Here is a 23,468-nt window from a genome sequence, read left to right as displayed (position 1 = left end):
ACCTGCACCAATTGGATTTGCAGTGGTTCAAGAAGGCACTTCTTGGAGACAAGGGCTGAATGACAAATGCTGACCAAGTCAGTGATGTCCCTGAATGCATTTTAAAAAAGCACAAAACATTAACCAACAGCACAACACTGAGATCCACGAGTATGTCCACAATGAAATAGGTAACAATGCTATTGCAGGATCTAACAAAAGCAAAAATAGAAATTGCTGGACAAACTCAGCAAGTTTGGCAGCATCTGTGGAGAGAAAGTAAAGTCTAGTGCTCCTTCATTTGAAGGATCTGAAAAATGTCTGCTTTTGTTTCAAATTTGTAGCGTCTACAGTTGTTTTGTTCTAATAATATCAAAATGCTGGAGATCTGAAACAAAACAGAGAATGCTGGAGATTCTCGGCAGATCTGGTACTGCCTACCGAGTGAAACAGGATAAATTTTCCAGTTTAGGTTGGAGGTGAAACTGGGTGTTCTGAAGGTCTTAAATCAGATACCCTCTTTCCAAAAAAGGACACTACCGGTTACGCGGCAGAGCGGACGCAGTGATTGGTTGTCATTTGAATTGTTACAAAGAAAAGGGCGGAGCCCCCTACCGCCTGGCGGAATCCCCGTGTTTGCTAGTGCACTTAGAGCTGGTCATAGGCATATAGTGCCACGTTGCTTTAGTCTCATAGAGACACGGAGTAAATGCAATAAACGTCTAAAAAGAGCGACCGGGTGAAGCCTGTCCGGAGCTGGGGCACAGCCACGCTATTGACCTTTTTGTTCCAAGCCGGTACTTTTCTTCCTAATAAAAGCAAGCAAGCAAACAAAACAAAAAGCAAGATGTTAACTGACAGCATAGTAGAGGATTTTGACCGCCGGGAGGAGGAACCATGGTACCACCAGCAGCAGCAGAATATGGAGCACGGTGAGTTTAAAGTTTAAAGGCGCTTCTCTAGATTGGAGTTTGTTGACAGGTACCAAGAAAATAGGCTGCACGCTGCCAGCTTTATCCCTGAGGTACAGTCGATGAGGGAAATCTGAAAATATTGGATGCAGACGGTATCTGTGGAGAGAGGCACTCAATGTATTAAATTTGTGACCTTTCATCGGCACTGGTTCTTAAGAATCCTTCTCCTTTAATCTGTATCTAGCCTGAACCGGGATGAAAGGAAATAACAGTGCTGTCCTTACACAGTTGAGTGGGATTTTGTAAAAGAGACCAGCACAATGTCTGTGTTATCGCAAAGACCAAGTAAGTTGTTCACAGGCTCTAATTAACATTGAACGGTGTTATTTGCTGAGCAGTGGAGTTTACCGCAGTCGATGGTGCAAGAGCATCAGGAGACCATTCGGCCTGCCGTGTCTTTACTGGCTCTTCTTGAGATACCCAATCAGACCCGTTCCTTTTCACTCCTCACAGCCCCCATTCCAAGAATTGGTTTGTGAAAATAAATTTTACCTATTTGTTTGCGGGGTAAACACCATATCTGGCGAATTTCTTTTCAAACTGCCGTTGAGCCTGGGATAGGGTCTGGTCAGTGGCTGTGTCCCTGGCCGTCCGGCATTGACTCATTGGTGTGGGCTGGGGATGCTGCAGTTCTCCGACCTGTGTCCTCTGGCCCTTGCCCGCCCCTCTGGCTCTGTCGCCATCTCCTTCTGGAGTGTCTTTCTATCCTTCTCGCCCAGCGCGCCTTTTCTGAATGGCTTGCCCTGGAGAGAGCTGTCTCCATAGAAACCATGTCCTGGTGAGAAGCTGAAACGCTGTAATCGCAAACCATCCCCTCCCCTCCCTGGAGCTTTATCTGAATCCCACCCCGTTATTTCATGAGGAAAAGTTGCTCTCCGTTTGGACTAAGGGAATCAGCGGTTTGTCTCCAAGTAGCCTCTGAGGCTGGAGTTCGGGCTGATGGAGACCGGTTACCGCCTCACTGTAAGGAGGGCAATCATAGACCATTCGGCCCTTTCGTTTCTGTACTGGCTCTGCGGAAGTGCAGTTTGTGCCACTCCTATGTTCTCTTCTCAGCCTTAAACATTTCTCCTTTTCAAGAATTTCAGATTGCCTTTCTCGAGTTGAATCTTTTGTTCCCGTTTCAGACTATTTCCGATCCCCGAGGGGGAGCAGGGGAGGGAAAACAGCTGCTTTTTAAAAAATTATCTTAAAACTGTCCTTTTTTACTTATCAGCCTTCTTGCAACTGGAAACCATGTGTCCTTATTTGCTCCATCAAATCCCCTACTTATCAGGAAAATCCTCTTTATTAAGCCTCGTTTTTACCTTCTGCAGTAAGCAGAGACCGTACAAGGTTTGTCCCTGGTGTTTTGACAATGCTAAGTAAAGTTGCTACACAAATCCGAATCTGCCTCTGAGAATGGAGAGATTTGATACTTGGGAATATGGGCTCTTACAACGATCTAAATGTGCTTCATGTTGTAATGTCTGCCTGTCCTTGGAATAATATTGTAACAGCATAGGGTAGCCCTGGATGTGTCCACTGCTAAGACTGTTCTTCCATTTAAAGAGTCATAGAGATGTACAGCACAGAAACAGACCCTTTGGTCCAACTTGTCCATGCCAACCAGATATCCTAACCTAATCTAGTCCCATTTGCCAGCACTTGGCCCATGTTCCTCCAAACCCTTCCTATTCATATACCCATCCAGATGACTTTTAAGTGCTATAGTTGTACCAGCCTCCACCATGTCCTCTGGCAGCTCATTCCATACACGTACCACCTTCTGTCTGAAAACGTTGCCTCTTAGCTATCTTTTATCTTTCCCCTCTCACCCTAAAACTATGCCCTCTAGTTCTGGACTCTCCCACCCCAGGGAAAAGACCTTGTCTATTCACCCTATTCATGCCCTTCATGATTTTGTAAACCTCTATAAGGTCACCCCTCAGCCTCTGATGCTCCAGGGAAAACAGCCCCAGCCTGTTCAGCCTCTCCCTTTAGCTCAAATCCTCCAATCCTGGCAACATCCTTGTAAATTTTTTCTGGACCCTTTTCAAGTTTCACAACATCTTTCTGATAGGAGGCAGACCAGAATTGCACACAATGTTCTAAAAGTGGTCTAACCAATTTAACTGATCCGTCCTTCTGTCCTTCCCTCTCTCTCTAAAGATTGTGACTTGCTATGATTCTAGACCCACTGCTCAGATGAACTTGGCTAATGGAGTTTGGGTCACGAGGCTGGTCGCGGCAAATCGACCTGGTTCACATATGGACAGGCTGTGGGGTAGGAGCAGTACATCAACAAGAGTGGATCCCAGGCTGATATTTGCCTAACCTGCTTCCCCAGTGTCTGAATAACAATATGGAAACAAATGACGAGTGTGTTTATTACTGGCTTGGGAGCACATTAAGAAACTCATTTAAAGACCTTGTAACAGACTTTTGGAAAGAGAAGGGCAGCTTCAGTTCCAACTAGGACACTGTTAAAATCTGCTGAATAATCAGAAGAAGATGCACTTTGAAGCACTCAGCAATGTTATCAACATGGGTTCCCGTTTCTTTGTTGCATCCTCCTATTGAATCAGACAATGAAATGAGATTAAATCAGGAGTCTCAACGGTCTAAAGGATACAGAGGATTCTTCACTGTCAATGTCTCAGCAACGATCAGGCAAAGCCATTAAAAAGTCTCTGAAAAGCTGATTACATATGATCAAACTAGAGGAATATAGAATTTTATTGGGGGGGGGGAGAAACCCATTGGTGGGGGTTAAACTGTACAAAGTTGGACCATGTTTGTGTTTCCTTAATTATGGTGGTCCTGATATTTTCTTGTGATTGTAAACTGATTTTTTAAAATGGTAGCTGGTTGAGACTGGGCAGGAACAACAGTCTCTGATTGTATCTTTGCAACTTGGATCAGTCAAAAATGCTAACCAGTTAAAATTCAAGTGAAATGGATGTGGAGTAATGTTGTATGACTCTGAGACTTGTAATTTCCCCTGCATTTAACTTCATTCTGCTTGTTCAGTCACAGCACAATGTTTGAAACGCTCACTGTGTCAGGCAACATCCGAGAAGTGAGAGTTAAAGCTCGCCTTTTAACTGTTTCTCTGCAGATGCTGCATGGCATACTGAGCATTTTCCTGTTTTTGTTTCAGGTATCCAGTATTTTTGTTTTTGTTTTGCCCTTTGCCAATGTAATAACCTTTTTCTAGTGATCTGATTAATCTGCCTTCACTGCTGCAGTTATTGAATTCTCTGTCCCTTGATGTTGAAATCAATATCTTTGCCAATCCTGTCACAAAAGTTTGTGCTTCCGTCACATGCTTTACGCTATATCATTTAAAAGGAAAGCAAGTTGCATTTATGTAGTGCCTTTCATAATCTAGCCCACAGTTTCTAAGCAGTCAAAGAAGTAGTTTTAAAGTTGTAAAATAGGAAATCTATATACGGCAAGGTCTCGAGCAACACAATATATGATTTAAATCATTTTGCTTTCCTTTTAGTGATGCTGGTTGAGGGGTAACCAACTTGCTTGCTTTTTTTGTTAAATAATTCTGTCCAATCTCTCTTCCCATTCCTCCAAGAGGGAGAAAGGCTGTTGTCTCATCCAAAAGTCAGGGCTTGTGATAGTGCTGCATTCCCTTTGTATAGCACTGATTAGGTTCAAGCCTCTTTCCCAAGTCACTGGAAAGGGCTTTGACTTAGTGACTTGGGCAAAAGTCCCACCCTTTGAATCATAGCTGACATTACTGATGATAATCTGAAGGAAAAATACATTAGTTGTTAGTTATAGGTTGTCTGTGAGACCATTGTTTGTAAGGCCAGTTGCTGCCCTTTTGGAGATGGGACTCCCTGTTTGCCACATTTGAGACTGTCTCCTGTTTCCATCCAAACTTGTATTGGTACCAAAGGTGATGCTGAAGTCGAGCTGAAAGGTGTGCACATGTGGGTTTGTATAGTGTTTACAACTACTGCTAGCTTCTCAGTGGCAGACTGTGTGATAATAAAACATACATTGACAATCAGAGTTAATCCCTGGATTATGTCTACTCTATCAGATTACGCGAACAAAAGGGAAAATTGTTGATGTAATCTTGTTTTCAATTGAATAATTGTTTCTTGAGCAGTAATCATCAAACCAAGTTTTAAGTGAGAGTTTTGAACAATACGGACTTTCAACTTTGGAGTAAGGTGATCTGAGGTAGAAAATGGCAAGTAAACAATGTAGAGTTGGGACTGATTTCTGAATAATTTGGAGATTTGATACAAGGGGAAATGGAGGCAAAATCAATACCAGAAAGCTCTCTAGGTGACCTATTCATCATTCTTTTCTCTTTCTCCAAACTCTGCCTGTATTTGTCACTTAAACCCTAAAGAAAATACAAACAAGGTTTAAACTTGAGTCCTACTGTGCCATGAGCACATGTTCAAATCAAGAAAAATAGATTCTAGAAAAATTCTGCACCCAGTTCATTATGAAATGAACTGTTTGGGGCTGAGGGGGACCAGAGTAAATGTTGGTAGTTGAAGTATGTAATGGCCTCCTGCCCCTGTATCTAGTGATAACAATTGTTAATTTACTTTTGTTTATTTTTAGACCTACACCTCGCAGCGGAGTTGGGGAAAACATTGTTGGATCGAAATACAGAGTTAGAGGAAGCCCTTCAGCAAATGTATGGGACCAACCAGGAGCAGCTTCAAGAGATTGAGGTGAGAAGTGGGGTCTGTAACTTAATTTTGATGGTTTTGAAAACAAAATGCGAATCAGTGAGTGCTATAGTTCCGACAGATCAGACATCTATGAAATCAACTTTACCTGTTCCCTCTTGAGAACATATAGTCTTGTAAGATCTTTCAGCCTTTGCACTACTGCTGTCTTGTAATGTTCTTATCAAACGGACCTTCACTTTGTAGGTGCATTCAGAACAAAGTCTAATTTACTGCTTCAATAACCTCTGCTCTTTCATTACTGAAGGTGTGTCATATATTGCAAATATTATTGGCAAAGCTGCTATTTGTTACCCTATCCTATGAGATTGACAGGCTGTCTACTTGAGGTGGAAAATACAGCTAAATGCCACCCTATGTGCATGCACATTCTTTGGCAGGTATTTGTGTAGGTATCAGGTAGTTTATACAAACCCATTGCCCCATTCCTTCAATCAGATGCACGGAGCCCAAATATTGATGTAACTCACTAGTCGAGTGTAGCACAGATAAAGAAACTCTCAAACTAAAGGATGTTATTCAGCCCCTTCAGACTGTTCTGCTGCTCAATAAACCATAGCTGAATTTTATCTAGTCTGAGGTGCTATTCTTCATACCCTTGCATTGCAAAAATCAAAGGTTGACAGCATCATGAAATTCTTGAGTGGAGTCCTGGGGACCTGAGGGTTTAGACCAGGATAATTTTCTGAACATCTGCCTTTCTCTCTGTGGGGGAGTGGGAAATTTTTGGCCTCCATTTTGTGGTTTCGCTTTCTTACTGAATGGTTTCTTGTTGTTTAGAGGCCCTGGCACCAAGAGCTGCAGGAAGGAACCAGACCTTATTAATGCTAGAATTTACTGATGTGGTAAAGTAAAACCCTGTGATCTTTTCTTGTTTGTTCTCCGCTGAGTGAGGCATCTCACTGGCATTAGTGAATGCTGAGATGCCACAAAGAATTTGTGCTACTTATAATAGCATCACCTAAAGAAAATGTACTCCTCAGTGACCGATAGCTTGGTATTTGCTGGATCTGCGTGTGCTGTCTCCTCCTTTGTCCTTCCTCCACCCCCAGCCCTCTTTGTTTTGCTGGCTTTTACCTTGTTGTCAGCATTTGGATCTGTACAATCTCACAAGGCTTTGGGTGGATCCAGTAACTGACATTTGTCTGTTGTCTTGTAAAGTGCCAGGGACTGAACTGAATTGTTACATGGGGTTCCTGTGAGGTGACACCCACTCCTAGCTCTGCTGTCCTGTGTTGAAGGTGTTTTCTTTCTGCTCTGAAATGAGGAGTTTATGATCTCTGAAATTTGCAGTAAAACCAGTCAGGTGATATGATTAGTACAAATGGAATGAAAGAACTTGCATTTATGTAGCACCTTCCATGACTGCTGGATTCCTGAAGCACTTTAAAGCGCAGTCATAGTTTTAATGTTGTGCACAGCAAGCACACTCAAACAGCAATGATAGTGATGTTGATTGAGGAATAAATGTTGGCTGGGACAGTGCTGAATAGTGCTGAGGGAGCTTTAACATCCACTGGTTTGGGAGCCTAAGTCCTGGAGTGGGACTTGAACTTTCGCCTTCTGATTCCGAGACTATATTGCTACCCAGTAGCAAATTTAATGACTTCAACTAGAGAGAACTTTACAGAAATTCATGGCTTTTAGCTTTGCATTATTCAGAATGCACAGCGGCAATTAAATATTAAAAATGTTTAGAAACCAGAATGATTTGCCATAGGATGACATTGAGGGTTTGTTTTGCAAAAGAACAATGATGGTTAAATAACTTTTTTTTTTTTTTGTCTTGAAAGCGACTGAGTGTAGATATTGTAATCTTTATATTCATTTTGTCAATGCCACTTAACTCCACCTTTTTTGACTAATAATTAGTTTAATGTTAATGACTAGAAACTGAAAGACATAGGTTATAGGAGCAGAATTACATCATCAAGTCCACTCTGTCATTTGATCGTCTGTGTTTTGAGAGAGAACTTTAATTTCTGTAGCATCTTGCATGATCTCTGAACCTCTCAAAGCCCTTTACAGTCAATGGGCAGCACTTGCAACAGTTAATTTCTACATAGCAGGATCCCAATAGGAGCAGTGTCACAAATGACCAAATTGTTTTTTCTGACTGCGAGAGCTCACAATGCACAACATTAAACTGTGCCTTGAAGCACTTCAACACCTTTTTTGAAGTGCTTCAGGACATCCAGCTATATAAATGCAAGTTCTCCCTTCCCATTCTGGTGTTACTAATGATGTTAGATTATCAGTGAGCACACTCGTGAGCCACTGCAGTTTTAGACCCACTGAGGTTTTACTCCAAGTAAGAAACAAAGTGGTTTGCTTTGCTGTTTCAGAGGTCAGTTAAGAGTAAGCAGCACTGTTGAGGATTGTCAGCCAGACTGCACAGTGACATGAATTCCTCCCCACATGGGTTTTTGTTGGATCTTTAATCTGGTAGTTTCATGGCTGTTAATGCGGACAGCAAACTGCCCAGCCTTCAGGACAACATCGATCACAACACCATACAACCCTCTAATGGCAACCACTGCAAGGTGTGTCAGAGTGTTGAAGTGGGGGCACCATCCCACCTTGTACGCGGCAGGTACTCATGTGACACAGCCAAGGTTGGCTCTGTCATATGCTGCAGGCAAGAATGCCCCGAGGTAGGGTATGTTGGAGAGACCAAGCAGATGCTATGACAACTGATGAATGGATACCTGGCAACAATCCAGCGGTCAAGGACATTCGGCCTTGGATTTTTTGGGTGACGGACTTTGCGATACACAACAATGCAGAATTGCCCAGCAGAGACTGACAGCCAAGCTCAATACCCATGAGGATGGCCTCAACTGGGATCTTGGGTTTATGTTACACTACAGGTGACCCTACTACAAATGGTTCAGAAAAGATTTACAAGGATTAGATTTTAGATTACATTAGATTAGATTACATTACAGTGTGGAAACAGGCCCTTCGGCCCAACAAGTCCACACCGACCAGCCGAAGCCAGGATTGGAGGATTTGAGGTATAGGGAGAGGCTGAACAGGCTGGGGCTGTTTTCCCTGGAGCATCAGAGGCTGGGGGGTGACCCTATAGAGGTTTACAAAATTGAGGGGCATGAATAGGATAAATAGACAAGTCTTTTCCCTGGGGTCGGGGAGTCCAGAAATAGAGGGCATAGGTTTAGGGTGAGAGGGGAAAGATATAAAAGAGACCTAAGGGGCAACTCTTTCAGAGTGGTACGTGTATGGAATGAGCTGCCAGAGGAAGTGGTTGAGGCTGGTACAATTGCAACATTTAAAAGGCATTTGGATGGGTATATGAATAGGAAGGGTTTGAAGGGATATGGGCCGGGTGCTGGCAGGTGGGACTAGATTGGGTTGGGATATCTGGTCAGCATGGACGGGTTGGAGCGAAGGGTCTGTTCCATGCTGTATATATCTATGACTCTATGACTATACACTCGCATATACACACACAGTTTTACACATGATCACACTCTTACACTGTCACAGACCATCTCTCATACTATGCGCGCGCTCTCGCTCTTGTGCGCGCTCTCTCACACACACATACACTCTCAGACGTACTCCATCACGTGCGTGCACACTCTATCAATCATGCATACACATATGTTCTCTCATGCACGCATTCCCTCGCACACATGTCCATAAGGTGAATTTGTTTCTGCAGATACATTCTATTTTGTTCAAAAAGCACCCAATCTGCAGACAGTTGGTCCATGTGATATTTTATAATTTCTTTCTTTTGGAAATAGAGCCAGTCTGACCCAAGGTTGGGATGCAGACAGACTCTAATCTCACACATTTTAATGCATTGTCTTTATACTGATAAAACTTAAATTATTCTCAGGAATGTGACTTGAAAGAAGTTCTGGGATTTGCATATTAATCAATCAACCTGCATCCTCAATCCACATGATTAGACTTAAGAGCAACCTACGTTTGTTCAATACATTGCATTAGTTGTATGACGCTTTGATCTTTTACTATAAATTCTGTGTTCTTTGCTCTAACTCCACTAGCGACCTGATGAAGGAGCAGTGCTCTGACAATTTATACTTTTAAATAAACCTATTGGACTGTAATCTGGTGTTGTGATTTTTTTAACTTTGCCCATTCCAGTCCAATACCAGCTCCTCTACATCATTGTTAATGAGACTAGTCTCATTAATTAAATTTTAAATTCCCTCCCCCCTCCAGTTGCTGTAATGGGATTTGAACTCTTTGTCCTTGAAGCAGTACACAGCCTCCCAGCCATTACCAATCTAGTAACGTTACCATGTTATCACTCCAGATTTGTTTTTGTATTGATGTTGACTGAAGGATGAATACATGACTGTGGGGAGGGATGGGAAGGGAGGAAGTGAGAAGGAAAATAAAACGTTTGCTCAACCACTGAACATGATGCAATAACCCTGAAGTGCTGTCGGATGATGTGTAGGACTGGAATGTGTGTAGACCATAGTGTGTGGTGTAGCGAGGAATGGGAGCCAGAAAAATTCCTGACCATTGCTTCCGGTTTGGGATTTGGGTGGATGTTGCTTGGATTACAGTGTCTGAATCTACCAGTGATGTAATGTGCAGCTGCTGTGCTCCTGAGGAAACTTGGATATTTATTGCTGTCAAGTTCAACACTACAATAACAACCTCAATTGACAACTTCACAAATACAACCTTCTCTTCTGTTAGTTAACAGGGTCAGTCACAGAATCAGTTAGGTGATTAGTAACTGTCTATAAACCTTAAGCAAACATTGGTCACATGTCCCTAATATTTCTATGGTTCAGTGTCAGGTTTTTTGATAATACTGCTGTGAAGTGTATTGGGACTTGTGTTTATATCAAATGTTTTATGGTAGAAATAAAGTTGCTGCCAAAACACTGGGTTGAAAGTGATCCATCCTGATACAGCATGGCTTGATACAAGCTGACCTTTGGACCTTTTGGATCTCTGTTTTGGCATTCAGAGGAGTTTGTATCTTGTAACCTTTTGAGATAAATGCTAAGCTTTGAAATGAAACCAGGAAATGGCAGAGTTGTGCTGTGGAGTAGTTGGTATCAGTGAAGAGAGAATACTGGGTCTGTGTAATTTTTTTTTTTAATTTGCGCAAGTCTCTTCTGGAAGAAAAGGAGTTGCTGCATGACCTGCCAGACGTCCTCATTGTCGCAAATTTTCATTGCAGCACCATTATCCATTCTCCTTTCTCAAGATTGTACTTTACACTGGACTATTTTTTTAACTTTGTTTAAACACTTTGAAAACATCGTTCCCTCCTTTTTTTTTCTTCCCCATGTTTTCTCTCTTTCCTTCACTCTCCCCTTTTCTAATCACTTTCTCTGATGAAGACCATTGGGAGAATCTAGGAACATTAGAGCAAGACGAGGCCATTCAGTCCCTGAATCAGTTCTGCCATCTTGCCTGGTCTGTGGCCTAACTCTATATACTTGCCTTTGGCCCATATCTTTAACACCTTTGCTTAACAAAAATTTATCTATCTCCGATTTAAATCTAAAAACTGATTCAGCATCCACTGCCATTTGTGAAAGGGTGTTACAAATATTTGTGTAGAAGCGCTTCCTGTTACAACATGGCAGTGAACCCCTCTGTTAATTAAACCAAACACCCAGGAACGCTCACCTCGCCTTGTAATCTTAAAATATGAGTGACCAAGAACTCCCAAATTCCACTATTTAAAGAAAATAATATTAATTTACTTTAAAAGTGAACATTAAAAATCTATTCACAACTCTGAGCTCCCCCTTTCTCTTAACTTAACTTAATACCTGCATTCAACTCTATAACAATATGCTGTTCCAGTAAGACATTTATTAAAATTACATCATCTTAATTTCAAAACCACCTAATCGCTATCCTTTTGTGACTTCACTCTTCCGGCTGCTGAATTCCCTGGATGGTCGTCTTTCCTTTTACTGTGAGTATGTTTCATGTGAAAAGGAATCTTTTGATCGAGAGTGTTTCCTAATTTCTTGTGTCACTCTTGCTCTCGCTCTCTCCAGTTTTTAAAATGCCTGCATTTTTATACTCCAACATTGAATTGTCTCATGTTGGCAAAACAATACATTCAAACACTATTGGATTTTAATATCCACGGGCATAATTTAAACTGGCTAAAATTTGAATTGTTGTCAAAGCAGCAGCCAAAACTCGGGTATCCATTTCACAGCCAAATGTTACTTTTTTTGCAATTTTCCAGTATACTGTATGACTGCCATCTAGTCATATATAGATGCTGGTAATCTCAGTTCAGAACAGCTGTTGTTCGCTGGCCCCCTTTTTCGCACCTGCGCCCCCTCTTTTTAAGGTACAGGACACTCCTTCAATTTCATAACACTTAAATTTTAGTAAAGCAAAGTTATTAATCTTAACATCTGATTCATCATCTACTGCCATTTGTGAAAGGGAGTTCCAAACATCTACCATCCTTTGTGTGTAGAAGTAATTCCTAACATCTCTCCAACATGCTCTGGCCCTAATTCTCAGGCTATGCCCCTAGTTCTAGAGTCCCCAACCAGTGAAAATAGTTTATCTTTATCTACCCTGTCTTTTCCTGTTAATATCTTGAAGACTTTGATCAGCTCATACTGTAACTTTCTAAATTTTAGAGAAAACAGGCCTAATTTCCATAATCTTTCTTTATAAAATTAGGTTAGATTACCTACAGTGTGGAAACTGGCCTTGGGCCCAACAGGTCCACACCAACCCTCCAAAGAGCAACCCACCCAGACCCATTCCCCTACATTTACCCCTTCACCTAACGCTATGGGCAATTTAGCGTGGCCAATTCACCTAACCTGCGCATTTTTATTTTTTATTTTTGGACTGTCGGAGGAAACTGGAGCACCCGGAGGAAACCCACGCAGACACTGGGAGAATGTTCAAACTCCACACAGACAGTTGCCTGAGGCAGGAATTGAACCCAGGTCTCTGGTGCTGTGAGGCAGCAGTCCTAATCACTGCTACCGTGCCACTACCCTGAAGTCCAGGGCATGCTTGAAAACCTACGTTGTACTCTGTCCAAGGCCAATATCTCCTTCCAATATCTGTGGCGCCCAGATCTCATAGTTCACCAAGTGGGGTCAAACCAGGGTTTTCCATAACTGCAGCATAACGTCTACATCCTTTTACTCCAGCCGCCCAGATATACAGGCTTTTGTGATTGTTGTTTTTTTTTCTTCTGTGACGGTTGGCGATGTTTGAAGTTTTGTACACCTGAAGTCGTGTTTTTTTTTTTTGGACATCCACTGTGTTTACTTTCTAAACAGTATGAAGTTACCCTGATCCATCCTTTTATTTTGGTCCAAAATGGATAATGTCACATTTGCTTTGAGCTGCATCAACCAGTTTTGCCTATTTGCTTAGTCTATCAATATCCTTTGCGATTTTATGCTACCATCTACACTGTGTACGATGCTGCCTAGCTACCACAATTATGGCTATCGCAGTGGGAATCGGATTAAATGGTTGCTGGAGATGTCAAAGATAAGTGTTGAGGGAGCAGAGACTGACTGTGTTGTCCAGTTTTGCTTTTTTTTTTGAAAGAATGTTTGAGGAATGGATGAGACTTGATTCTTAGTCCATTTATTTGTTAAACAACAGCAAAATGGATTGCACTTCATGCTGGAGTGAATGATCCCTGCCCTCTCCTGAAGATCTTACTTAAAGGGGTCTGTCTAGGTGATCATTCTGGGAGGCAGCCTGGACAATCTAAACATTCTGATTTCTCACCGGGAGCTACGATGTGGATTGATGAAGTGGGTGTCCTGGCTGAAATACTATTTTTCTCCCTCCCTTTTTAAAAAAAATTCTTTCCAGCTGTTGCTTAGTTCCTGGTACTCTCTTGCTCTCTTCGTCACAAGGTGCTGTGTTCACATCTCACTCCAGGACCTGAGCACAATGACCAAGGCCAGCACTCTGATGCGGTACCCAGGCAGTGCTGCATTCTCAGGCAATAAGACATTGTGGTCCTGTCTGGCTCCTAGGGCTGATGTTAAATATCCCATAACGCACTCTGTTTTGAAGAGAAGTAGAGTTCTGCCTGGTGTTCTGGCAAATCAACATCTCGCACAAATCTAGTTCATTATCACATTGCAGTTTGCAGGAACATGTTGCCATGTTCCTATTAGTACAGCAGTGACTGCAATTCAAATATGTCATTGACTGTAAAGTGCTTTGAGTCATCTGGCAGTCATGAAAATTGCTGTTTAATTTCAAGTGTCTTTTTTTTTCCCCCCTCCCACTCCTCTGTCTTGACTGTGTATTAAGTCTCAAACCTGAACCTTTCTAGTGATAGGCTTGGTTGGGGCCAAGATGATCAGTGCTGAAAATGTGTTGCTGGAAAAGCGCAGCAGGTCAGGCAGCATCCAGGGAACAGGAGAATCGATGTTTCGGGCATAAGCCCTTCTTCAGGAATCAAGATCAGTGACTGTCATGTGCAAGGAATTGATTTTTGAAAGGTCTTGTTCCTTCATGTCCTGCTGAAGCTTCTTGTAATGAGTGGATAAACATGCACAGTATGAGAATTCTGATGTGACCCTTCACTGCTAACTGATTCCTGTTTGTGTCTCAGTATTTAACAAAACAGATTGAACTCCTCCGTCAGATGAATGAGCAACACGCTAAAGTTTATGAGCAACTTGATGTGACTGCTCGAGAGTTGGAGGTGACTAATCAGAAACTTGTTATGGAGAGCAAGGCATCCCAAAATAAGATTATAAGGTAATTAAATATTTCAAATCTGAAATATCTTGACTATTAAAAATCTTGTGTATTTAAGGCTTGTCATTTTGTGATCAAAAATGACCATACATACATTTCCCATTCAATGTTGCTATGTCAACAATCACAAATAGAATTGAATACGTGGTCACAATGGCTCTGGGGAACATGTTTTTAAAGTAATACCATTCTGTATACAATAAAAGGTTCAACTGATGTTCTTGGTTAGTCAAGGGCTTGATGATAAAACTGATAGACAGCAAGCAATCACAGGATCAGTGAAGATTTGAATTTAGGTCAGACTGTGTAATGTTACGAAACTTGCTAAATGATCTTTATTGATTGTCATGTGGTTGTGTTCCCACACTTGGTGTTTCTGCCTAACCAGTAAAGTCATAGTGCAGTATTACATTAAAGATGGTGTTGAAGCCAGAGAGTATGAGACTCAGACTAATATCAGGCAAACTAGAAGGAGTCAGTATGTGTTGAGTTCTACTTGGTTATTATGTTCAAATAAGTGTGCGTGTTTGCCTGTAAACATGCTGCTTAACTTGCTTTAACTTTGATTTCAAATGTTATTGATTTCAGCAGGCGATGTGAAACTCTGATAGCCAGCCACTATTTAATAGCGAGGATTAACGTGGAGGAATCATTAGGATTGAAAGTAAAATAAGGAAGATAAACATCTTTGGTCAACTCTGGGGAAGAAATTTCAGAGTTTTGGAATTAGGTAGCAATGACAGATAGAACACCTTTTATTTAAGATCCTTTTGATACTGTTGTCTACTGTAAACTCTCCAACTTGAAGGTAGTGATCCCTAAATTTCCAAAGTACCTTGCGATGCTTGCCTAATAATTAGATCAAATTTTAGACTCCACTAAATCCCCCTCAAAATCATCACTTTGAATCTAAATTTATAAATGTGAATCTCAATAGTCTTCAACTAAAGTCTCTGACAAGTTGCTTGCATGTTCATCAGCCTGATCAATTACTTGTCACTGACCTCTGACCCAGCTCTCCACAATGCTTTAATTGGATTTGTCTGATTTGTGTTTTGGTAGCTTGGCAGAGACAATTGAAGGTCTACAGTCTCACATCGATGAGCTTCAGAGACAGTTGGAGGATCTGAAGGACAGCTCGCGACACGAGGGCACTGAGCAAAAGAGGGCGATGCATAGCCTTCCATGTCTGAAAGAGTTATATGATCTTCGAAAGTAAGTTCCACCATCAGTGTTGTTTTATTGAAACTGAAACGTTTTCTTGGCATCTGCATGTTTGTCCTTCTCAGGCTGAAGTGTACAGTGCACCTGGAGAGTTGAGGATCTGTTGTTGCTCAGCGAGTGCTGCGCTCAACTCTGATTCAGAAAGCCCTTGGGTTCTATTTTCCTTGCAGAGATTTGCACCTACAGTCTGGGCTAGCATTCTCAGTGCAGTACAAAAGGAGTGCTGCACTGTATGTCTCTCTGGTCTTGTTGACCTGAGGCCCTGACTGACCTCTGAGTAGATGTAAAATACACCATGACAATTTTGAAAAATAGGAGAGATTTCTCTGATCTCCTGGGTCAAATCTTATCCTTGTACCAACCACAGAAAAAACATTTGGAGAATTGGAATAATTGCCAAATATACTTGAGTAGTGATCAATCTTTTGAAATAGTTGATATTCAGCCTTTTAGTCAAAAGAAATCCAAACTCTTTCTGCTTACCACTTGCTTAACGCTGGAGTCCAGCCTGTGCTGGTGCAAACACATTCATTCATTCAAATGCTCCTCATCCTCCACACCTTCACATGGACTGTCAAGGCAGCAACCTCACTGATGCCTGCGGAGTTCCAGCCAAAACCGCACTCTAATATGACAGTGTTAGTACCTAGAAGAATGGGGGATACGTGGCCCATTGATTGCTGAGTGGGCAAATAATTGCACAACAGCTAGAGAATGCAGGATATTGGAGAAGAGCATTCAGGATTTTGTAGGAAACCGTCTACACTAATTAGGCAGGGGCCTAAAAATAAATGTGCCAGCAGAGGAAACCTTGGCGTGTGATAACGTTAGAAAATTTAAGTTGCAACATACTTCAGTGGAAATTGGCTGACTTGGTTCATGGATCTATCCGAATCATTGCCATGAAACATGCAAAAAAAACATGTTTGGCTTTGCGGATTTGGATGGTGCACCACCTTTATTAAAGAAAAGCTGTTGTCTTCTGTGATGGATGGCTTGGATTTCACGAGGTCTCCCAATATATCTTTATGTGTATCACATTTCAGTGTTTTTTTAAAAAAATCAGACATTGATCAAAAGAATGAATACAGATTTATCAATATTGGAATCTCATTCCTTTTGTGCTAACCAGTGAATGAAACAAAAACTGGAATTGCTGGAAAAGCTCAGCAAGTCTGGCAGCATCTGTGGAGAGAAATCCATTAACATTTCAGGTAGAATTCTGAGGAAGGGTCACTTGATCTGCAACATTAACTCTGATTTTGTTTTTATTTCTGATTTACAGTATCCACAGTTCATTCATTGTTAAAATAAAAACTGAAAGAAGTTGGTGAGAAAACAGTATTAGTAAAGACTTGCCATGGAAAGAGTACATTCAATATTATGCTGTTGTACGTCCTTTTGGGACAAAGCTTAAATTAACTGTGGTCAGAAGAGAAATGTTCCCCCTCAAACAGCAATTCGTATAAGGAGCAGTTTTTCATGTTCACAAAAAATAAAGCCACCCTCGTCCAGCTTTTAAAATATCGTTGAGAAACGTTTGGAGTTTCTGACTATGAAGACTACATAAAGAGAAAAATCTTCTCATCTGACTGGTTCAGATTACATCTTGTTAATTATGTTGCTGAAGTTAAGAATGTAAGCAGTTTACAGAGATGTTGATGTGTTAAGGAATGAGGCACAGTATTGGCGAATAAGGTATAATGTGGGGAAAATGTGAAGTTGTTTGTTTTTTGATAAGAAGAACAGAAGAACAATATTATTCAAATGGAGAAAAACTGCAGAAAGCTGCAACACGGACTTGGCACTTGTGTGTGACAGTCAAAGCCATACACAGCCACAGCAGGTGTTCAGGAAGGCTAAGTAAAAACAATGACTGCAGATGCTGAAAACCAGATTCTGGCTTAGTGGTGCTGGAAAAGCACAGCAGTTCAGGCAGCATCCAAGGAGCAGTAAAATCGACGTTTTGGGAAAAAGCCCGTCATCAGGAATACCTGATGAAGGACTTTTGCTCGAAGGGTCAATTTTACTGCTCCTCGGATGCTGCCTGCCTGAACTGCTGTGCTTTTCCAGCACCACTAATCCAGATTCAGGAAGGCTAATCAAATGTTGGCCCTTACTCCAACCCCTTTGAAATATGAGTATAGGGAAGTCTTGCTGCAATGGTACAGTATGCTCATGACCACATCTGGAGTACTGTGAGCGGTTATTTAAGAATGGATGTTATTTTAATGCAGGCAATTCAGCTGGTCCCCAGTATGGAGGGATTGTGTTCTGAGCAAAGCTTAAACATGTTTAGTACTCTACTGACTGGAGTTTAGAAGAATGAGAGGTGATCTCATTGAAACACAAGATTCTTAAAGGGCTTGACCAGGTAAATGCTGAGAGGATATCTCCCCTTGTGGAAGAGTCTAGGACGAGATGACAGTCTCCGAATAAAGGGACACCAATTTAAGGCTGAGATGGGGAGGAATTTTTTCTGAGGCTTGTATCTTTGGAAATTCCTGCCACAGAGAGCTGTGGGAGCAGAGTCCTTGTGCATGTTTAAGGCTAAGATTGAGCAATTCTTGATGCAGGGAAACTGGGATATGGGGGACGGGCAAGAAAGTGGATGTGAGGAGTGTTAGATCAGCTGTGATCCATTGAATCATAGAATCCCTACAGTGTGGAAATGGGCCCAACATCCCAACACCGACCCTCCAAAGAGCAACCCACTCGGACCCACTCCCCCACATTTACCCCTGACTAATGCACCTCACCTCCACATCCCTGATCACTATGAGCAATTTAGCATGGCCAATTCACCTAACCTGCACATTTTTGGATTGGAACACCCGGAGGAAACCCACGCAAACACTGGGAGAATGTGCAAACTGCACACAGACCTATTGAATAGCAGCAGGCCTGAGGAGCTGAATGGGCTGCTCCTGTTCCTGTTTGTTATGGTCTGATGTTCAGGCCAACCTTTCTCAACTGAAAAATGTCTCTGTAAACCAGCTCTTCAAGTGTAGCTTGAGGAAGGAGGGGAGAATCGAAATGGCTTGATTGCAGGAGAGTCGGTAAATACTTTCTGCCTCAGTGAATGAGCTCAAATTTAGCAGTGCAGAAGACCTGGAGGAGATCAGAAAGGAGAATGTGGTGCAATCATTTAAGGACTGGATATCCCACATTCCAGAGGCTTCTGTCCGTCTGTCTTTGTCTGATTTCCCTGCAGCCTGCCCCCCACCCCAAAAAACACAGCTGGTTTTACACCAGGCCAGCCTGCCTCAGGGTGGGGGTGAGCTTACTGGTTAGACCAGGGATGCAAAAGCTAACACCACCATCCACAGCTGCTGCTGTATCTACCCGTCCCATGCTGCGTGTACCTGTGCTAGCTTACAGTGCACTGCTGCCGTAACCACCTTGTCTCAACATGAAAAACTCCAGTACACTGGATTGGACAGCAGAGAGATTATTTGTGTAATGACATGATTGCTGGTATTGATGAGTTATGTCATGCTGCAATTCAAGAAACTGTTTGTTTGTGATTTAGTGTTCAGAAAGTGAGGGGGGGGGGGGGGGGGAGTATTTTTAATAGATTTTAATACATGTTCGGGTCATGTTCTGGTAATTGGTATTTTCTGTACTGGGGTTTAAAAACTAAATATAATTGTGTATGATGTTTAGTGTTTAACTTTGCATTTAGGGCCAACAATTTAATGTCTGTCTCCTTCCAAGTGAATTTTAATTCACAAAATAAAGTACTGTTTGCCATTTTTTCCCAATGATTTGATATCAAACTCCATTTTTTACACGTGTATACAATGGGCTAACAACACCTCGGCTCTGAGTTTTGTTCCTCACAAACGAAAAATTTCCATTTCAATCCCAAAATGTGCCAGAATTTGGAACATTAGGCTTGAACACCAGAGTGTGTGTTTGGGGGAGGAAACACAACAATGCTCCAGGACCTGGTGTTTTCTAAATCTAGGTACCTACTTTGTCTCTCGGGACGTCTCTTTGATTGCTGCAATAGATGTTAGCAGCTGTTTCTCTTGGCTAGAAAGACTAGCAATGGAGTTCATAATCTCAGAATAAAGAGCCAACCATTTGGCACAGGAATAAGAAATGTTTTCACTTGGTATTGGGAATCTCAAGAATGTCTCTACCCTGAATGTTCAGATTCACTTAAAATTGAAGTCTATTACTTTTTTGAGACAGGGAAATGGGGGTAATGTGTGAACATGGGATGAAGGTGGTAGATCAGCCAAGATGGTGTTGAATAGTGGATCAGGCTCAGGGTTAAGTGCCCTGTTGCAGTTCCTGTTACTGATATTCCATCTCTCAAGTTGAACGATTTTCAGAACGTTGAGCTGCTGATTTATTGCAGGTTTTGTTTTTCTGTTTACCAGGTACTTTGTGTATGACCACTTGTTTGCTGCCGAGATCACATCTGATGAAACACATGTTCGTCCGTTGGAGGACGAAAATGAGAAATTAAAAAAGAATATGAGGATGCTGCAGACTCAGCTGACCCTGGAGAGGCAGAGGAGAGAAAATGTGGAGCAGGAATATTCCCTGCTGCTGAAGGAGAATGGTGAGCTGGAGAAAAGCCTCTCCAGTTTGGATGAGTACAAGCAAAGCATCCAAGAGCTGGAGAGCAAAGTGTTGGAATTACGTCAGAGAAGTCAAGGGGCAGTGAACTTTGTCAGCGTGGTGGACAATCTGCTCCCTGAATCCTTCCTGTTTTCTGGGAAAGATTCTTCGGGCCTTGAGCAATTCTCTGGGATTAAGGTTTGTGTGAATGGCGAGAGCTTGCCAGCTGAGCAGGCTCCATGGTGCTCTGGTGAGACCCTGCAGGGCAGCTCTGATGAAGACCTGTTGAAAGGCCATGAGCAGACCTGTATCAGGAGAGCTGAGGCAGTTCGCCAGCGAGGCATTTCCCTTCTGAATGAGGTGGACGAGCAGTACATCGCCCTGCAGATGAAATACAATGAGCTGCTAAGCAGGTGCCATCCCCAGGGGGAGACACTGAGCCACAAAGCTGTGCAGACCCCTCAGCGTCTCTCCCAGGACCAGGCTAGTCAAAGCCTGCCCATTACCAAGCCCCTGAGGAACGATCCAGCCACTTGTCCTGCTCAGCAACTTCCCAATGTGGAACTGACCAGCTCTGCCAATAACTCCCAGCCAGAATACAAAGTTTTGTTCAAAGAAATCTTTAGTTGTATCCAAAAAACAAAAGAAGAGATCAATGAAAGCCGATCAAAATACAAATCTCTTTCCTTGCAATGTCCAAATGTAGCTCAACTACAGCAAGAATAGAAAAATTACCAGTATTGTTGTATGAGTTGCAATAAAGCATTGGGAACTGAAAAGCCACAAGAAAACCTCTTAACTTATTTTGTAAAAGAAATATTCCTTTACAATTCTCGTGATCCAAGAATCAAATGGATCTGTTTGATCTCCATGTATTTGTAAGTCAGCTCTGTATGTATGTGTGACTGTCTCAACCAAGGAAAGTCCACATTTTTTTCAAAAACTGATGTATTTCTACTTTTTGGATTATCTGTCTGTCTGGTTATTGTGCATTTTCTAGCTGTAGGGAATCTTGAGCCATTGAAATGGTTAATTATATAAATTGGGTGAAGAAGCAGCTATTTTCTGATCCAGTCCCAAGACCTGTATGCCAGAAAGATCTTTATCGGTTTCTGGTCTTTACTGAGTGGGCTGGGCCCTTCACAATGGGAATACCACATTGACCTGGGTTGATGGTGCCAGTTTGGAAACCTCTACACTGTCTGGTGACTTTCACTGGAGCATGTCTGTAAAGTGAGAGGTGAAAGGAATTGTTCTGACCTCATGGCCTAATAATGTTCTACCAGGTAATAGCAAAATTCATATTAAAGTGTAACAACTGAAGTACCCTGGAAGGGTCTCCTATTGTGAACTGACCTTTTTATTCCCTGGGGAGGAGGGGGGGGGGGGCGGGGGAATACTGTTTGAAACAATGCTTAGTGAATTTGTTTTCAGAACATTCTGGTTTATACCTCTTATTTGAAAGAATAAAGTTGTCACAGCCAAACTTAAAGTTCAAATCTATATTGCTGTACATTGCTATTGTGTAATACTGCGTATAGGGCATTTCAGAATTTCTCTCCACTCAAGTGTTATTGTCAGGTCAGTACAAGATGAAAACTGTTTGCTTCTTTGAGGAATGTAGGGGGTTACATTTCTGAAGTGTGCATCTAACATTGGGTCTGAAAGGGACTTGCATTTCATATACACCTGTCAGGATGTCCCAGCGTGCTTTATAGCCCATTATTGCATGGTAGTAGGTATCATTTCACTAAGAACTGATACAGCCAATTTACTGATATGATGTGGCGGTGTTGGATGGGGGTGGACAAGGTCAGAAGTCACATGATACCAGGTTATAGTCCAATAGGTGTACTTGAAATCACAAGCTTCCAGAGCAGAGGTTGATTTCAAATACACCTGTTGGGCTATACTTGATGTCATGTGACTGTGGGAGCTTACTATTTATAAATTTGATGATGGAATGGTGACCAGATAGTTTGGGCTTTCTTGCAGTGCTGCAATGCCTCTTTGCAAGTTGGAGATCTTCTGATGGTCATGTGGGAGTTAATGTCAAATCCATCTTCTTTTATATTCAGTCAGAGCCCACTGCATGACCTGGTTAGGTTACAATAATAGAAATTGGGTATCAGACAAATAATATTGACAGCTGCTTTTTTAAAAATGCATCAACACACTAGGTATGGTCTGTATTGGCAGCTGCAGTTTGTTTGGCAAGCTTGATCTGAGAAAATGCTGCAAGTGGTCAGCATCAATGAAGAGTTGTTAACATTGCAAGTATAAATGCTTCTTTGTAACTGTCCTGCCATGTCCAGTTCTAGGGAAAAAAATAAGTGGAATGAGGACTTGTGCAGTGCTTAAGTGGTAAAAGAGAGAGAGACTGTTGCTAGCGATGAAATGTGATACTTGGACATCCCCATGAGTTGGATGTTTTGAGTTAGGAAATGAGTGAAATGGGTTTTAGGTTTGCAGGAAACTAGTAGACTGAGAAGGTAGGTGAAAGATAAAATATACAAGTGGAAGAATGGGAAAAGAAGGGGAGAGACGGTCAACCATTGATTTAATAGTATCTTCCTAGGAGGTGACTGAGATACTGGGTATTTTTGAATTTGGCTAAATTGGTTATTGCTGCTAGGCTTTCCATGTGGTGACCATTGAAATTATGGAAATGTTCCAATACTTCTCCCATGGCAGGAATAATTGATTTCCTAAGTGGAAAATACAGGAAGAACAAAAGAAGCACTCTGGGATTTCATTGCTACAAAATTCAGGTGTTTGGCTTTGGTTGATTTAATTATATACAACACTCCAATAAGTTGTGCAGAAGCAGCATAGATTTGAGGTAGGCTTTGGAACTCGAATATCTGGATGGATAAAAGTTTGCAATATGTTTCAGCCATTACACCAGCCACACTGCCTGTGTTAGTCATTCACTTTGTAACATACTGGTTTATGAACCAATTGGAAACGAACTTAAACTTGTGGTGCTCCTGAGACTTGTCCCTTTTGTCACATGACTACAGAAGCTGAACAACTTATTTATAATGTCTCCACTCAAAATAGATGGTCAGTAGAAATGTGTTTATATTCAAATGTTGGTCTAATGCAGTGCTTTGTACGATTACGTAGAATTGTTGATATTGAACATTGTCTCACTTGCTCGAAAATAGTGTCAGTATTTGAAGTTCTTAATAAATAACTTCTGATTTCAGCTTTTATGGTTTGTTCCAATTTTTATAAGCCTGGAAAA

The 23,468-nt window shown here is 41.8% G+C and overlaps 1 protein-coding gene across 2 annotated transcripts; it reads left to right on the top strand.

The window, feature by feature from the left end:
- Nucleotides 1–633: 633 nt before the first annotated feature.
- LOC122560606 (cerebellar degeneration-related protein 2) lies at nt 634–23,429 on the top strand. 2 transcript variants are annotated; one of them, XM_043711407.2, is made up of 5 exons: nt 634–911; nt 5,538–5,650; nt 14,271–14,419; nt 15,482–15,634; nt 20,035–23,429. In XM_043711407.2, exons 1-5 carry the CDS (start codon nt 827–829, stop codon nt 20,942–20,944), a joined length of 1,410 nt encoding a protein of 469 aa, XP_043567342.2. In that variant the 5' UTR covers nt 634–826; the 3' UTR covers nt 20,945–23,429. The 2 variants fall into 2 exon arrangements, with proteins under 2 accessions (XP_043567342.2, XP_087854021.1); XM_087997895.1 differs by lacking the exon at nt 634–911 and adding an exon at nt 1,199–1,238.
- The last annotated feature ends 39 nt before the right edge of the window (nt 23,430–23,468 follow it).

Source organism: Chiloscyllium plagiosum, unplaced genomic scaffold (genome assembly GCF_037043375.1).
Source record: "Chiloscyllium plagiosum isolate Xiang-an unplaced genomic scaffold, Cpla_swu_hap1 HiC_scaffold_20, whole genome shotgun sequence".
NCBI classification, from domain to species: domain Eukaryota; kingdom Metazoa; phylum Chordata; class Chondrichthyes; order Orectolobiformes; family Hemiscylliidae; genus Chiloscyllium; species Chiloscyllium plagiosum.
Note: the sequence above shows the minus strand (reverse complement) of the source record. Positions and strands in the feature narration are given on the sequence as shown.

What these genes read in the sequence shown, in the direction of transcription:
- LOC122560606 (XM_043711407.2), top strand. Translation starts at nt 827, where the DNA reads ATGTTAACTGACAGCATAGTAGAGGATTTTGACCGCCGGGAGGAGGAA. An exon ending in GCAGCAGAATATGGAGCACG is followed by an intron (nt 912 to 5,537) that starts GTGAGTTTAAAG and finishes GTTTATTTTTAG; the next exon opens with ACCTACACCTCGCAGCGGAG. An exon ending in TCCCAAAATAAGATTATAAG is followed by an intron (nt 14,420 to 15,481) that starts GTAATTAAATAT and finishes GTGTTTTGGTAG; the next exon opens with CTTGGCAGAGACAATTGAAG.